This window comes from Oncorhynchus masou, chromosome 30, assembly GCF_036934945.1.
Source record: "Oncorhynchus masou masou isolate Uvic2021 chromosome 30, UVic_Omas_1.1, whole genome shotgun sequence".
Taxonomy (NCBI): domain Eukaryota; kingdom Metazoa; phylum Chordata; class Actinopteri; order Salmoniformes; family Salmonidae; genus Oncorhynchus; species Oncorhynchus masou.
Window position 1 is genome coordinate 10,751,603 of NC_088241.1, and position 17,232 is coordinate 10,768,834.

General features: G+C 41.8%; 1 protein-coding gene across 2 annotated transcripts; it reads left to right on the forward strand.

The window, feature by feature from the left end:
- Window positions 1-608: 608 nt before the first annotated feature.
- Window positions 609-16,424, forward strand: LOC135522053 (frizzled-6-like). Of its 2 annotated transcripts, none has more exons than XM_064947965.1 (8): window positions 609-862; window positions 2,621-3,023; window positions 7,395-7,591; window positions 7,890-8,298; window positions 10,168-10,770; window positions 13,414-13,562; window positions 13,779-14,216; window positions 14,336-16,424. In XM_064947965.1, the coding sequence occupies exons 2-8, from the start codon at window positions 2,841-2,843 to the stop codon at window positions 14,490-14,492; spliced, it is 2,136 nt and encodes a 711-aa protein (XP_064804037.1). In that variant the 5' UTR covers window positions 609-862; window positions 2,621-2,840; the 3' UTR covers window positions 14,493-16,424. The 2 variants fall into 2 exon arrangements, with proteins under 2 accessions (XP_064804037.1, XP_064804038.1); XM_064947966.1 differs by having other exon boundaries at window positions 2,712-3,023.
- The last annotated feature ends 808 nt before the right edge of the window (window positions 16,425-17,232 follow it).

A 17,232-nucleotide genomic window follows, 5' to 3' on the forward strand; every position in this document is an offset into this window, starting at 1 on the left:
TGCTGCAAGACCCAATCACCTAATTTCAGGAAAAGTGAATGGGCAGCACCTTTGACCAAAAATAGAAGGTATAGAATGCAGCCGGAATTGTACGCAATTATTGTGATAACATGTGACCCTCCAAACACGACTTCAGTTACTGTAGTGCACTGCCTCTCATTTGTTTTTTATAACCCGATAGGCCTACTACCTAGTCGCAAGGTGTCTCAACTCAAGACTTCTCATCTTTATGTGTCTAGATGTCTCCAGACATCAAGATGAATATGATGGCTGAGTCCTATGCATGACATTTAGATTTTTGTAACCGATTTTTGTCCCCAAAATTGGCTACAATATGATACACTGTAGGCCTATGCTTCGTAGAACCATTCCTGCCATCTGCTGGTGAACCCAATCAATCACATAATACAATTATGATCAGCATTTCTTTGTGACATTTTATCTGTAGCCTTTTTACGTGAATTTTGTGTCTTTAATGTACAACTTGAATTCTCCCCTTACAGTGAAAAATATAATAATGTAAGAAAAGTCATAATTTAATTGTACAAAGTTGATACAGCGTTATGATGCATGTATTATCTGAGATCGAGGACTATCCATCTTGGAATAGTACCATTATAAAATACATCATGTTTTTGGCTACACTGTCTACGCTTGATAACAGCACCTGCATATAACAACGGCCAATATTTCCCCGGATAATTACTGTATATGGGTGTTGTATCGAATACCGAGACAGACAGGATGTGGAGCTGAAAGAAAGAAGGCGGAGAATAGCTGAAAGTCGTTGGAAACATCGCAAAATCCGAAAGGATTGCAATGGAATGATGTCCTTTATTTAGGATAAACTAACAACGAAAGGGTAAGTGTAATTGATGTAACTTTTCTGTCCTTGTCTAAACAAATGTTACATTTTAAACTTATCGAGGCCCTTTCCAAGGCATTGAGACAGGGATATTTACTAGTCGCACTTCCCGAAGTTGGCTGCCAGACATGGGGGACAAATGGAGTTTTCGAATTCCCATTTGGGGGAAACACATAGGAAGGATATATACCTATTCGAAGTATTCCATGTAACTGCAGAGTAATTTTCTTAAACCTTTGATAATAGGTTTTATTCTGAAGTAGTTGTTTTTTACATTAAACATGAAAAATCTGTGTTTAAAAAAAAATTGACCGGAGTGTACGTGATTTGTGACCAAGTCAAAACATTTTACTATTCAATAGCCCTTTCTCAGTACTATTTTTGTTAGTAGCCTAATCTGGGAATCGAATATGTTTTTTTGCTGGCTGAACTATTCTAAGCTACTGAACATAATGGAAAAAGTCATGAAGGGGTTCGTATGGTTCGCTATATGCCAATCGATACAGTAGCAAAACATTCGATTGTTTGGTGAAGTCATAATAATAATCATTACATCAGTTTTGATTTATTTGTTTATTTCTAAAGCAATTCTCTCCACAGCTCAAACACATGTAAACTAAATAAAACAAAAAAATAAACAACCATACAAAAGTGCAAATGGCTATTACAACAGATGAAAAAGTGAAATAAGTGATTTATGTTCTGAGGTACAGCAAATTATACACTTATTGAATGCAAACTGCATGCATTCCAGACAGTGCTTTCTGTGAATGATTACCTGTGTGAGATTAGATGGCACAGAATGCTCCAATCAGACATTGTTACATACCAAGCTTCAAGCATACCAAGCTGATGTTGTTATTAAATTAGTCTGCAATTCAACCACATAATCTTTTCCCCACTGCAGAAGAGACTGGACAGATGTATTTCTCACTAGCAATAATCCACTCAGATCAATATGAATTATCTGTGTGTACCCTTTATTTAACTAGGCAAGTCAGTTAAGAACAAATTCTTATTTTCAATGACGGCCTAGGAACAGTGGGTTAACTGCCTGTTCAGGGGCAGAACGACAGACTTGTACCTTGTCAGCTCGGGGATTCGAACTTGCAACCTTCCGGTTACTAGTCCAACACTCTAACCACTAGGCTACCGTATCTGTGTGTACCCTTTATTTAACTAGGCAAGTCAGTTAAGAACAAATTCTTATTTATAAGGACAAGTTTATCAGTCATTTTTAAAATATTGATGTTAAAGGCCCAATGCAGTGAGATAACGTGATATTCCTGTGTTTCATACATATTTCCACATAATGAGGTTGGAATAATACTGTGAGATTGTGAAAATTATGACAATGCCCTTTTAGTGTAAGGGCTGTTTGAAAACACACACTGAAATTTCAGCCTGTTTTCATGGGATGGAGTTTTGGCCTGCCTGGTGATATCACCAGTTAATAGACCAATAAGAAAGAACGTTCCAAACCTCTCTACCAATAACAGCTAGTTTTCAGTTTTTCCCTCCCCACTGAGACCACTCCCAGACAGTCCTAGCAAATATCTTCACTAAGAAGCTAATAATTTTTGCGGGACCACTTTATTTGAAAACAATCACAGTAAGGTACTTAATTGTTAACCAGAAACTATTTGATATTGAGATAAAAACTGCTTTGCATTGGACCTTTAATGCTTTGGAACCAAACTCCATACGAGCCCTTCAAAACATACCAGATAAATTATACTCTGTTCTTTTTTAAAGCTTGGGATTTCCGAACGTGCCACCGTGCTGATGCCGTGGTGGCTGATGGGGATGTTTTACCTGTCGTTACTCCTTTTGTCTCCATGGATAGGACCCCAGCAAGCCTAGAGGAATGTGGATGAAGAGTGATCCGGCCTCCAACATAAAGTTATCCCTCCACTGAACCATATAGAGCTGTTTATACACAAATAATTTTGCCTAGCAACTGGCTGCCACCATAATGATACCTAGGCTGGTCTGGGTGTGCCTGGCACTGATAGGGGCGAGGAGCTGCCACGCCCACAGTCTGTTTACCTGTGAACCCATCAAGGTGCATCGCTGCCTGGGGATGCTCTACAACATGACCTTCTTCCCCAACATGATGGAGCACTATGACCAGGACATAGCAGCCAGCAGGATGGAGGTGAGTGTTTCTCACTGTGATAAAACCCTTAGATTTACCATCAAACTTGGAGCATAGTGGGAAAAATGACTTTGCAGTTTGTTACAGATGTAGGATCTTAATTTGAGCCAATTTGCTACAGCAGGAAAATTATCCCAAAATAATCCTGCAGCAACAGGAAATGTGAATTATTTATTATGTTGATTATAATTAATGGACATTTTTGTAGGGTTTGATACATTTTTTGTAAGGGAAAATCAAGTCTAAAATGTCAAAATGGAAATTACAACCTACAAAAGCCTTTTTAAAACTCTAAAATGTGCCATGAATCCAACAGGTGCAAAAGGATAATTGTGTATTAAAATAACTATTTTCAAACCATTCTCTATGAACTTGCTAAGATGTTGAGGAAATGCAGTCTTTTAATGGATAAATATTTTCTTAACTTCTTGAACTGCACTGTTGGTTAAGGGCTTGTAAGTAAGCGTTTCACAGTAAGGTCTACACTTGTTGTATTTGATGCATGTGACAAATAAAGTTTGATTTGATAGCTGAGTATTGAAGCTTGTGTGTCTTAGCATTCTCAAAGGTCTTCCATCCTCTCTCACTGTAGCTGCAGGGTTCAGTTCAGTAATGTAGTTTACGAAAGTTCAATCAGAAGACTGAATGCTTGTTTAACTTCATCCAGTAAGCATAACATAATTCGCTTTTGTTTCCTATTCCACAGGCATATTGGGAGTGAGTACAAACGTATCATCGTCAGCATAGCGTCTTGTTTCTTCTCTTTCCTATTAGCCATGTGTGGAATGTCATTTACCTAATAGCCTATAAACACGGCACAATAATGCACATTCCTCATGCTTGCTGTTTAACCTATGGACTCACTTTTGCAATTATCACCTTCCTCTCTCTCAACCAATGGGTGTAAATCTAGGGAGGTATTTATATGTCAACTTACCCTCGTTCTCTCACTTGCTGTTTTTCAGCAACAGTTTTTGACAGCCATCCACCTCCACCAGCTATAATATCCTTAAGGATCGTCATTGGAACTCCTTTCCCCCAGTGGGGGGGTTCCGATGTCAGCAGTCCCGGCTACCTGCCATCATTGCCAAAAGAGACCCTACTGTTAGGTTTTTTTTTACACAGAGCAGCACATAGGTCAGAACGCAATCATGGTTACATTAAGACATCATCGTCGGCGTGAGATATGGGTTGGAAAAGATACCTCAATGCAGAGATGGGATATACCTCAACTTCAATAGAGGAGTCACTACCGTGTGAATGTTCTCTTTTGCTTTGAAATTGTACTCCAAATGTTACCTTTATCCACACTGATGCATCAAGAAGATTGAAATACTGCTAGTTTTCCCAAAAAACGTTCCTTTTCGACCTTATGCTAGCTAGCAGTAGTCACCGCAGCCATTTTGGAATGGCAGTGTCAGCCAAACAGCGCCTTTTGTTGTTCATTCTATAATAGCTGCTGTGGCTACTGGTAGCTAGCGTGAAGACAAGAAATGGCAGTTTTCCAGGAAAAGTAGCAGTATTTCAGTCTTCTTGATGGAACAGTGTAGATAAAGGTCCAATTTTGACTACAATTGTATATCCTATCCCTGCATTGAGGTACGTTTTTCGACCCGTATCTCACGCCGGCTCCACAGTGTTTTCATGTAACCATGATTGAGTTCCAACCTCATTGTAAACAAGCGTAACGGTATGGTCGGTATCCTTTGGCAAGCTGCCATCACATCATCTGGCTTTGATGATCTTCTCTCAGAGACAAGGCCATTCCTCAAACTATTTTATAAAATGTCATATTGCATTCCATCTTTATGGTTAATTCAGTTAAGCCTGTACCCTATTTAAATCAGTGTGGGGCAGACAGTGATATGCTGGAGGACTCTTTGTGTGATGTCTATCTATCAGGCTGAGCTGAGGTGCTCCTCTTATTTCAGGACAACCTCAGGGAGCCACAGGGAACTCTGGGTACTTTGTCGTGTGGGGCGTCCTTTGATTTAGGAGAGGAAGGGGAGGGAGACACCTACCTCACACAAAGACTAGCCAGCATTCCTTCTACACTGTACTCTCTCTCTCTATTTTTACCCCCCCCCTCACTTCCTTTCTTTGTCTTTCACTCCTTCACTTCACTTAAAAATGTCAGTGTTAGGTATCTAAAGTAATAGATGCATGCAGTACCTACTGCTGACAGACAATCTGACCAAATGGCCTGTTGGAAAGTGTCATAATGGGATCTAGGCATTGTTATGAAGTTGACTCTCCTGTTGCTCTTCTGTTCAGTATTATTTGATAGGATTTTCCGGGTTGAGGACTATCCCTTTCCTTTAGGGGCATTGTTCCTGTTACAATGTCAATGTGCCAAAATTCCTTTAGTGTTTGGCAGCTTAGTAGTAACACTTTCAGCACCTGTAAGGAAATAGACCTAAATAGAGTGAAAACTAGTATATGTTTTTAGTATACATTACATACTCAACCATTGCATTTTGAAGTTAGGATGCCATATTGCGTATCCAGCCCTTTCCTGCAGTCAAATGACCAAATTAATAAACATATATTTTTTTAACTGAAGGGAATCCGGTGTTTCTATGTCAAAGTTTTTGTTATATTTCAGTTTTCTGTAATGTATATAAAGTGTAATATTGGGATGCAAAATTTAAATTGAATACATTTCAACTCTATATCTGACATGGTACAGGTGTTTTTGTTTTTTAAAGCCCATAACCATGTGTGTGAGGTGTATACTTTTGTTTCAAAGTAGATTTGTTTAACAAGAAACATTCTGTGTGACCCTGATTTAGCCCACTGCAGTAAAAGGTTCATTGAGTCATTGTTATCCATAGTTGAGGGACCTTGAGTGGAAATCCACAGTAGAGGGATCATTCTTTTTGAATGAGGACATACAGAGGCCCCAATTCCAATACATAATAAATGTCTAACTATTTACAGTGGCTCCACAGAAAAATACAAGAAACGGCAGATTGTAGACTAAGAAGAGCTCTTTGAGATGGAGTTTGGGACCTCCAAAGAAGTGAAACAAGGACTCATACAGTCGGAGAGCCAGTTCCCCAGCCCCCGTCTAGATCTGGGCTGCAGCCAGCCTGGAGCTGGGGAAACCGTCAGGGAGAGAACGTTGAATAGTGTGGTTGTTAGATTGGCCCTGTGCTGATGGGGAAATGTTGCTTATACAGTGTAAACATCAGCTGGATTCACTGCCTCCAGCAGTCATAGATCTTTCTGAATAACTGCATTTGTAAACTGAACAGGACTGTTTGATAATATAGTGTATCTGATCCAAACCAAGTGGCCCTTAGATTAAGATGGCCACATGATACAGTCTGTAGTCTTTGAATAATCCAGTTATACTTGTTTTGTTGAATGATTTGCGGCATTCGTTACAGATGGTATCTTAAGATTTTGTGATATGGTCGTTACTTCGACAAGATCTGATTATTTGGATAAAGTCGTGTTTAGCGTGACTCAACAATGCCACATATAACCATTCATGCTTTGGTAGAAATCACTGTGAACTCGAACGGTTGTTAGATCAGAGCTGCAGCTTTAGTGTGATGGAATGGATACTAAGCAGAAGTCCAACAGTTCTGTCCATTCCAGTCAACATCCCTCTCCTTGTTTCCAAATAGTCCCAGAGTCATTTCCTGATGCCCCCCCCCCACTAAAATCTGTTGAAACGAAAGAAACTGAGTCCGCCTGTGAAAGGAATCCTTTGTGTGGCACCATAATACAGTGCATTACAGCCTCTTATGTACTGTAGACCTTTTAGCTTTTGCAACCAAGTCACGTGTACAGGAAAATAAAACTATTCTATTTCTGGATCTGCCCATGGCAAGGGAACTGCATGGACTGTAATTGTGGCCGTGGGTGACAGTATTAACCTCATGTTGACTGACTTTTAATTACAAACTGTTGTGATGTCTAGATGAATCGAGTTGACATCAATATTGGTTGTTTGATTAAAAACATGTCTGACCATTTGTTCAGCTCCATTCTTACAAGTACAACTACAGTACTAGTATTTACTAGGGTAGCAAAATTCAGGTCACTTTCACAGGTTTTCCCCAAATCCTGGTTGGAAGATTCCTAGAATTAGGACAAAAAGACAGAAATCCAGAAACTACAACCAGGACTTCTGGAAAACTTTTGAATTGAGGAAAATATACTGGAATTTTGTAACCCTAGCATTTACTGTATGTTCTTGAACCATAGACAGAGATAAATTCCGATTTTTATCTTTCGCTCTCTCTGTTGATCTCCCTTTCACTCCCTCATTCTCCCTCTTTCTTTCTCTCTTCCTCTTTCTCTCCCTTTCTCCCTCTTTCTCTCTCGCTCCCCCTCTCCCCCTCACTCCTGTCTCCTTAGCCCTTCATGCCGTTGGTCAATCTGCGCTGCTCTCCAGACGTACATCACTTCCTGTGTCAGGCCTTTATCCCAGCATGCACTGAGGACACCAAAGTGATCCAGCCATGTCGTGACCTGTGTGAGAAAGTGAGGTCAGACTGCAGGAAGGACATCGGCACCTTCGGCATCACCTGGCCTCCGGAGCTGCAGTGCGACAGGTAAATGTGACTGACTGAGTTGAACTCAATTCTCCAGGTCTCAGGCAAGGTTACTCATCACGTGTGCGAGGTTCACTGAACCACAACATCAGTTACATACATAGGCGTGTTGTACTGTGCCAAGTTTTATAGATGAACAGGCACATGCCTGACATTTTTCAGGTGACCAAATAGTAAACGTTTATAAACTGCTTGAAAACAGACAGTTGACCAGTTATTCCATTTATCAGCACTATGTTTTGAAATGGTATTCATTTATTTATGGTTTTGAGTCTTTACCCTACTTTTTCTCCTCTAGATTGGAGTATTGCCTCTACTCTCCTGATGGCTCAGCCCTGCCACCAACCAGACTGACCACACCCAAGACCTCTCTGTCTGCCAAGAGGGACATGGGCTTCTGGTGCCCCCTTCAGCTGAAGACTCGGCCCGGCCAGGGATCCACTTTCCTGGGTGCCGGGGACTGCGCTCCCCCTTGCTCCAACATGTACTTCAAGCCCCATGAGATCGAGTTCGCCAAGACCTTCATCGGGGTGTGCTCCATCGTCTGCCTCTGCGCCACGCTCTTCACCTTCCTCACCTTCCTCATCGATGTCAAACGCTTCCGCTACCCCGAACGGCCAATCATCTTCTACGCCGTGTGCTACAGCTTCGTGTCGCTCATCTACTTCATCGGCTTCCTGCTGGGGAACAATGCATCCTGCAACAAGGTCTGTTTGTGTCTGTGTCTGAAATGACAACCAATCCCCTGTATTGTGCACTCCTTTAGACCAGCCCCCAGAGCCCTATGGACCCTGGTCTAAACTATTGTAATACAGTGCATTCGGAAAGTATTCAGGCCCCTTGACTTTTTCCACATTTAGTCTTATTCTAAAATTGATTTAATTTTTTCCCTCATCAATCTACACACAGTACCCCATAATGACAAATATTTTTTTTTTGCAAATGTATTAAAAATATATAAATATCACATTTACATAAGTATTCAGACCCTTGACTCAGTACTTTGTTGAAGCACCTTTGGTAGCGATTACAGCCTTCTAGGGTATGACGCTACAAGCTTGGCACATCTATATTTGGGGAGTTTCTCCCATTGTTCTCTGCAGAACCTCTCAAGCTCTCAGGTTGGATGGAGAGTGTCGCTGCACAGCTATTTTCAGGTCTCTCCAGAGATGTTCGATTGGGCTAGGCCACTCACGGACATTCAGAGACTTGTCCCGAAGCCACTCCTGCATTGTCTTGACTGTGTGCTTAGGGTCATTGTCCTCTTGGAAGGTGAACCTTTGCCCCGTTGGAAGGTGAACCTTTGCCCCAGTCTGAGGTCCTGAGCACTCTGGAGGAGATTTTCATCAAGGATCTCTCTGTACTTTGTTCTGTTCATCCTTTCCTCGATCCTGACTAGTCTCACAGTCCCTACCACTGAAAAGCATTATGCTTTACCGTAGGGATGGTGGCAGATTTCCTCCAGACATGATGCTTGACATTCAGGTCAAAGAGGTCAATCTTGGTTTCACCCGACCAGAGAATCTTGTTTGTCATGGTCGTGAGAGTCCTTTAGGTCCCTTCTGGCAAATTCCAAGCGGGCTGTCATGTGCCTTTTACTGAGGAGTGGCATCCGTCTGTCTGGCCACTCTACCATAAAGGCCTGATTGGTGGAGGGCTGCAAAGATGTTTGTCCTTCTGGAAGCGTTCTCCCATCTCCACAGAGGCACTCTAAAGCTCTGTCAGAGTGACTATCGGGTTCTTGATCAACTCTCTGACCAAGGCCCTTCTCCCCTGATTGCTCAGTTTGGCCGGGCGGCCAGCACTAGGAAGAGTCTGGGTGGTTCCAAACTTCTTCCATTTAAGAATGATGGAGGCCACTGTGTTCTTGGGGACCTTCAATGCTGCGTAAATGTTTTGGTACCCTTCCCCAGATCTGTGCCTCGACACAATCCTCCTGTTTCGGAGCTCTATGGACAATACCTTTGACCTCATGGCCTGGTTTTTGCTCAGACATGAACTGTCAACTGTGAGACCTTATCTAGACAGTTCTGTGCCTTTTGAAAGGCTGTCCAATCAATTGAATCTACCACAAGTGGACTCCAATCAAGTTGTAGAAACATCTCAAGGATGATCAATGGATAACAGGATGCACATGACCTCAATTTCGAGTCTCATAGCAAAGGGTCTGAATATTTATGTAAATAACATATTTCTGTTTTTAATTTTTAATAAATGTGCAAAAATGTCAACCTGTTTTCTCTTTGTCATTATGGGGTATTGTGTGTAGATTGATGAGGAAAAACATGAATTTGAATACATTTTAGAATAAGGCTGTAATGTAAAAAAAAAAGTGGAAAAGGTGAAGGGGTATGAATACTTTCCGAATGCACTGTATGTAAGGAATAGGGTGCCATTTGGGACACAGCCCATGTCTGGTGATGTATGTCCTATGATGATATCTGAAGTCATGTAGCTATATATTGTGATGTTTATATGTATGCCAGGTATACCTCTTCTTTTCCTAGAAAACTTCTCTACGGGACATAAAAGTTATCATTCATTTGTTAATCTATTTATTCATTCATTCATCCCAGGCAGTGCACCCGGCTGCCATGGACACGGTGGTGCTGGGCTCCCAGAGTAAAGGCTGTACGTTACTCTTCATGCTACTCTACTTCTTCTCCCTGGCCGGCATCGTCTGGTGGGTCATCCTCACCATCACCTGGTTCCTGGCCGCCGGGCCCAAGTGGAGCTGCGAGGCCATCGAGAAGAAGGCTGTGTGGTTCCACTCTGTCGCCTGGGGGATCCCTGGAGCACTAACCGTCATGCTACTGGCTCTCAACAAGGTGGAGGGAGATAACATCAGCGGGGTGTGCTTCGTGGGGCTCTATGATCTGGATGCGCTGCGGTACTTTGTGCTGGCGCCACTGTGTATCGGGGTTGTGGTTGGGCTGTCTCTGCTCCTGGCTGGGATCGTGTCGCTCAACAACGTGCGTCAGGTGATCCAGCACGATGAGAGGAACCAGGAGAAGCTGAAGAAGTTTATGATCCGTATTGGGGTGTTCAGTGGTCTGTACCTGGTGCCCCTGGTCACTCTGCAGGGGTGTTATATCTATGAACAGAGCCAGCGCTCCACCTGGGAAAACACCTGGATCAATGACCGTTGCCAGGAGTACAGCATTCCCTGCTCACACAAGGTAACACACGCTCAGCACTAGAACATTTTCATAATAATTTGATATCTCTATGAAGATATGCCACTGCAAAATTAATCTAAAATTAATAGTTGTTAAAAATCATTGCTGTTCTTATGCCTTCTTTCAGCCACAGTAAAATGTATGAATATATTTGGCAGACGTTTAAATGGAAATGGTGTCATTATGCAATAAGGCACGGGGGTGTGGTGCTCTACAACATCCGTAGAGGACGACCCTACCTCACACAGGAAGCGACGCAGGTCCTAATCCAGGCACTTGTCCTCTCCCGTCTGGACTACTGCAACTCACTGTTGTGCCATCAACCCCCTGCAACTTATTGAGAACGCTGCAGCCCACCTGGTTTTACAACTTTCCCAAGTTCTCCCATGTCACCCCACTCCTCAGCACACTCCACTGGCTTCCAGTCAAAGCTCGCATCCACTACAAGACAATGGGGCTTGCCTTCGGAACACTGCCTCTCCCTACCTATGCTCAAGCCCTACACCCCAACCTGAGCACTCTGTTCTGCCAACTCTGGTCTCTTGGCCAGCTCCTGCTCAGCCCAGTCCAAGCTCTTCTTTGTTCTGGCACCCCAATGGTGGAACCAGCTTCCCCCTGACAGCAGAGTCCCTTCCCATCTTCCGAAAGCACCTGAAACCCTACCTCTTCATAGAGTATCTTAAATAATCCCCTCCCAAAAAGGATAATAATAAAATAATCCTGAAACAACAAAATTGTTCTTGAACCCCCCACCTTCTTTCTAGCTTTGCTGATAGCTACTTTATTGAGAAAAAGTGTACTTACTGTGATATGTGGTTGTTCCACCTAGCTTAAGATGAATGGAAGTCTCTCTGGATAAGAGCATCTTCTAAATGACTCAAATGTAAATGTACCCTACTGGTCCAAAGTTTTAGAACACCTACTCATTCAAGGGTTTTTCTTCATTTTTACTATTTTCTACATTTTCGACATCAAAAAGACATCAAAACTAACACGTATGGAATCATGTAGTAACCAAAAAAGTGTTAAACAAATCAAAATATATTTTATATTTGAGATTCTTTGCTTTGATGACAGCTTTGCACACTCTTGGCATTCTCTCAATCAGTTTCACCTGGAATGTTTTTCCAACAGTCTTGAAGGAGTTCCCACAGTTAGCTGCTTTTCCTTAACTCTGTGGTCCGACTCATGCCAAACTGTCTCAATTTGGTTGAATTTGGGGGATTGTGGAGGCCAGGTCATCTGATGCAGCACTCCATCACTCTCCTTCTTGGTAAAATAGCCCTTACACAGCCTGGAAGTGTTTTTGGGTCATTGTCCTGTTGAAAAACAAATGATAGTCCCACTAAGCCAAAACCAGATGGGATGGCATAATCACTGCAGAATGCTGTGGTAGCCATGCTGGTTAAGTGTGCCTTGAATTCTAAATAAATCACAGACAGTGTCACCAGCAAAGCACCCCCACACCATAACACCTTCTCCATGCTTTTACAGTGGGGAAATACACATGCGGAGATCATCCGTTCACCCACACCGCGTCTCACAAGGATATGGAGGTTGGAACCAAAAATCTCCAATTTGGACTCCAGACCAAAGGACATATTTCCACCGGTCTAATGTCCATTGCTCGTGTTTCTTGGCCCAAACAAGTCTCTTCTTATTATTGGTGTCCTTTAGTGGTGGTTTCTTTGCAACAATTCGAACATGAAGGCCTGATTCACGCAGTCTCCTCTGAACAGTTGATGTTGAGATTTGTCTGTTACTTGAACTCTGTGAAGCATTTATTTGGGCTGCAATTTCTGAGGCTGGAACTAATGAACTTATCCTCTGAAGCAGAGGTAACTCTGGGTCTTCCATTCCTGTAGCGGTCCTCATGAGAGCCAGTTTCATCATAGTGCTTGATGTTTTTTTGCGACTGCACTTGAAGAAACTTTCAAAGTTCTTGCAATTTTCCGTATTGACTGACCTTCATGTCTTAAAGTATTGATGGACTGTCGTTTCATTTTGCTTAATTGAGCTGTTCTTGCCATAATATGGACTTGGTATTTTACCAAATAGGGCTATCTTCTGTATACCACCCCTACCTTGTCACAACACAACTGATTGGCTCAAACGCATTAAGAAGGAAATAAATTCCACAACTGTACTTTTAACAAGGCACACCTGTTAATTGAAATGCATTCCAGGTGACTACCTCATGAAGCTGGTTGAGAAAATTCCAAGAGTGTGCAAAGCAGTTATCCAGGCAAAGGGTGGCTATTTGAAGAATCTCAAATATAAAGTATATTTGGATTTGTTTAGCACTTTTTTTGTTACTACATGATTCCATATGTGTTATTTCATAGTTTGATGTCTTCACTATTATTCTACAATGTAGAAAATAGTAAAAATAAAGAAAAACCCTTGAAAGAGTAGGTGTTCTAAATCTTTTGACTGGTAGTATGTCTAATATTCCACCGCTAAGGGGTTGGCCATATACCACAAACCCCAGAGGTGTCTTATTGCTATTATAAACTGGTTACCAACGTAATTAGAACAGTAAAAAGTATTTTTATGTCATACCCGTGATGTACTATGGCTTTCAGCCAGTCCGCATTCAGGGCTCAAGCCATACGGTTTATAACACTGTAATGTCTGTTTCAGACTACAGAGTCTGGTCGTCCAGACCTGTCCCTATTCCTAATTAAATACCTGATGACTCTGGTGGTTGGGATCTCAGCTGTGTTCTGGGTCAGCAGCAAGAAGACCTGCTCAGAATGGGCCTTCTTCTTCAACAGGGCCAGGAAGAAAGAGTAAGGACACTTCACTAATGCCTGTCTTTCAATTGCTGAAACAAATCATATTCTTCAATGGATTGTATCCCAAATGGCACCATAAGGCAAAAGTAGTGCATTATATAAGGAATAGGGTGCCATTTGGGAAGCAACTTGGGTTTTTACAGTATGCAACGTTCCCAGATTGCAGATCGATATAATTCTACTGTGTTCTAATTCTATTTCTCTATCTAGCCCCATTAGTGAGAGCCGCAGAGTTCTCCAGGAGTCCTGTGAGTTCTTCCTCAAACACAACAGCCGTGTCCAGCACAAGAAGAACCACTACAACCCCGGCTCCCACAAACTCAAGGTCATCTCCAAGTCCATGGGCACCAGCACCGGTGCCTCAGCCACAGGCAACCACTGCACCTCAGCAGTGGGCAACCATGGGGCCATCCGGGGCCAGGCTTCTTTCTCTGAGGCCAGGGGCTCATCTGATGTCTCTGCCAGGGAGAAGCTGGAGAGGGGCAGCTCCACCCGTGGCTCCAGGCTGGGGGAGAGGGACAGGGAGAGGCAGCCCAGTGGACAGGCCCTGTCTGGGGGGAGAGAGGGGGCAGAGAGACGTAGTAAAAAGGGCAGCTCCAGCAAGGTTAGCAGCCGCTCAGAGAGCTTCCACAGAGTCCCAGAGGGAAGGTAAAGACAGATACTTTCACCGTTTTGCCCAAGTACTTTCTGACCTACACATACGTACTTCAAAAGGTTTTGTCCGCTCCACTGTTTATAGGTTGTTTTTTTACAAACTTGTCTTGTAGGATGACTCCCAGGAGTGAACTATCAGAGACGAGACAGATGCCCAGTGGACAGCACCTGGCTTTAAGCCACTCCCACAGCGGCAGTGCGAAAGGCTCCGTCCCTCACCTGGTTCGCCAGTTACCAGAGGAGAAAAATGAGAAGGACAGCAGCTGCTGAGCCCAATCAACAGGGTCCTATGATACTTAACACCAACAGAGACGGGCAACTCAGGTCCTCAGGGGCTGGACTGAATGTCTGCTGGTTTTTGTTCTTCCTTTCAAATGAGCAACTGATTTAGCCTGTCATACCATACCAGATGTGTACACTCTCAGAACAACCAGTGATATTAGTGGATCGATTAAGTACCAGAGGGAGAAGAGAAAACCAGCAGGAAGTCAAGAGAATTCAAAGGACAAGAGTTTTCCTTCACACCACAGAGACAGGAAGGAAGAGACTAGGTGGGCCACCAGGGTCCTAGAGAGTTCCCTGCAGTGACCGACCCAACAGGTGTAGCTACTGTACATCAGTCAGCTTGACTGGATCACTGGCCACATCAAGGTGAATGATGTTAGAGAATCATGCAGCTCTTCAGACCAATGGTTGCATTTCCCTGCTGGAAAACAGTCACTTTACATATTGTTTATTTACTTATGAAAGCTGTACTTTTCTGAGGGTAGATTGATATGTAGAGTGTGTAGAATATACACTGGCAATATTTATGTAAACTATTATATTTTCTATCACTGGACTAGTCTTTACACTGAGTTTAAGCACTTGAAAATCTGAAAATCGTGAAGGTTTCACCAAACAATCAGAATTTCAACGATATCTAGCTGTGGTGGTTAAATCTATTTTATTTTTGTATTCAAATGGTCAATGTCATGTGAATGTAGACAATTCCATCATGAAACAATGAGTAGCAAGCATAGCAGTTCTGTAATTAAAGTAATTGCAGTAGACAGGAGGTTCTCACTACCAATACACTCAGTATGCTACTCTACTTTCATTCCATTTCCATTACAGTGTTTTTCAGTATTTTTATAAATAGTTACATAAGCATTTTTTCAATTTTGCTGACTCTCATCGTAAACTTCATTTCCTGTAAATCTGAGTGGAGCATGTGTTTTTTATACTACAGTTTCTAGAAGAATGTGCCCCATGAACTGAATCATGGTCTTCAGATAACCTACTTTTGTCTGTCTACCTACAGATGCTTTACATGTGTGACATAGTCATTCCATGTGTGCATTCATCTCCAGTGAAATATGTGGACAAAGTAACCAGGCATATTTCTGGCTCTTGACCAACAAGTTGTTATGGTTGGACATCTCACTACACTAGAGGAGTTACCACTTAAAGATGAACCCAGTGCAAAGACTGATTGATACTGTACAATTTGTACTGAGATAGAATGTATTTTTTTGAAGTTTATATTTCTGCTACGCAATTATCTTTAAACCAAATATAGTAGTATATATATCTAACATAACTGATGATAGAATATGAAAACACCAGTAGAAAAATCAGAGACGAAATCCAATCCAATGCATGTACCTAGTTGAGTTGATCTTTTTTTGACAAATGTGTGGGTTTTGTTCAGTATTTCAATTGTCATGATTCCTACCGGTAATCCATGTTTGACGACACATTCTTCTTGCAAGCATTTTCCCAAAAGGCCTGTTGGGAATAAGTCTTGTACACTGTATTAATAAAAACCATTTATCCATCCATACATACTCACAATAATTTGATAAGTATTTGAATCCCTCCATGCTGTATTGTTTTATTGTCTTTAATCTGACCCTGTCCTTGATCTTCATCCAAATCTATTGTATATTATTATGTGGCTATCAGAAGACAAAGGTTCCAGCTAAAGGGAATGTGTTATCTTGCTTCCAATCCTTCACACCTGAATAATATAACCACTATTCATCCTTGATTGCATATAGACTTGTTAGGCTGTAGAACATTTTTATTTTCAATTTCCTATACATTTTTGTGAACTTCTGTAGTGTTATGTTGTATGTACTATTTGATATATATTTTGTATCAATTTTATTTCCTTTTAATAAAAGATTATTGAATAGAATAAACTGAAATGTAATTTGTCTCATGAATGGATGCCTGGTTTTGTATCGCCCATACAGACGTTGAACCATGTTGTCATGTCTGTGTTATTTGTCGCGTTCAAAACAATTGGGAACTTGGAAATCTCAGACTTCTGACTTCAGTGTGTTCAAGATGGGAAAAAACTAGCTCCGACTGGGAAAAATCTTTTTGAACGTTCATCCAACTTGGAATTACAAGTCGAGAAACTCTGTCTTTCTAGAGCTCAGATTTTTTGACCTGATAATAGCTGACGTCATGATTTGACCTTGTTCTTTTCTTGGTTCCTAGTTGTCTTGAAAGCACCAATAGACATAAGCTATAATTGTTTGTAGTCATCAACATAATCATCAACTAGCCTACAGGAAAAATACATAGGGAACATCTCAAATGACTTAAATGTAAATGTAAATGTACATAGGGAACATCTCAATTAAATATGCCTCCTTCTCAAAACCCATTGGAGGAGAAGATCAGACGGGCGGGACCTCTGACTTTCTCATCCAATGGGTTTTGAGAAGGAGATGAGGCGAGAGGACACAAGGAGTATGCCATATTATTCCAAATTTCATGAAATAACAGACTAGGATACCCACATATAACTGATTCCATACCATGATGTGGGTCTACAATAGATGAGAAAGTACATAGTTCCATTTCCCCAATCTGTTATTAGTGGTGGGGCACAGGGCAGCCCACAACAACTGTAAACAAGCTGAAGCATAATCAATATGTTGGGTTCTGTTCAATCTATAACGCTGAAGACGTTTCTTCTTTTGTCCTTTATTGCTCCTCTATTATTCCTCAAGCA

What these genes read in the sequence shown, in the direction of transcription:
- LOC135522053 (XM_064947965.1), top strand. Translation starts at nt 2,841, where the DNA reads ATGATACCTAGGCTGGTCTGGGTGTGCCTGGCACTGATAGGGGCGAGG. An exon ending in GCATTCCCTGCTCACACAAG is followed by an intron (nt 10,771 to 13,413) that starts GTAACACACGCT and finishes TGTCTGTTTCAG; the next exon opens with ACTACAGAGTCTGGTCGTCC. An exon ending in CACAGAGTCCCAGAGGGAAG is followed by an intron (nt 14,217 to 14,335) that starts GTAAAGACAGAT and finishes CTTGTCTTGTAG; the next exon opens with GATGACTCCCAGGAGTGAAC.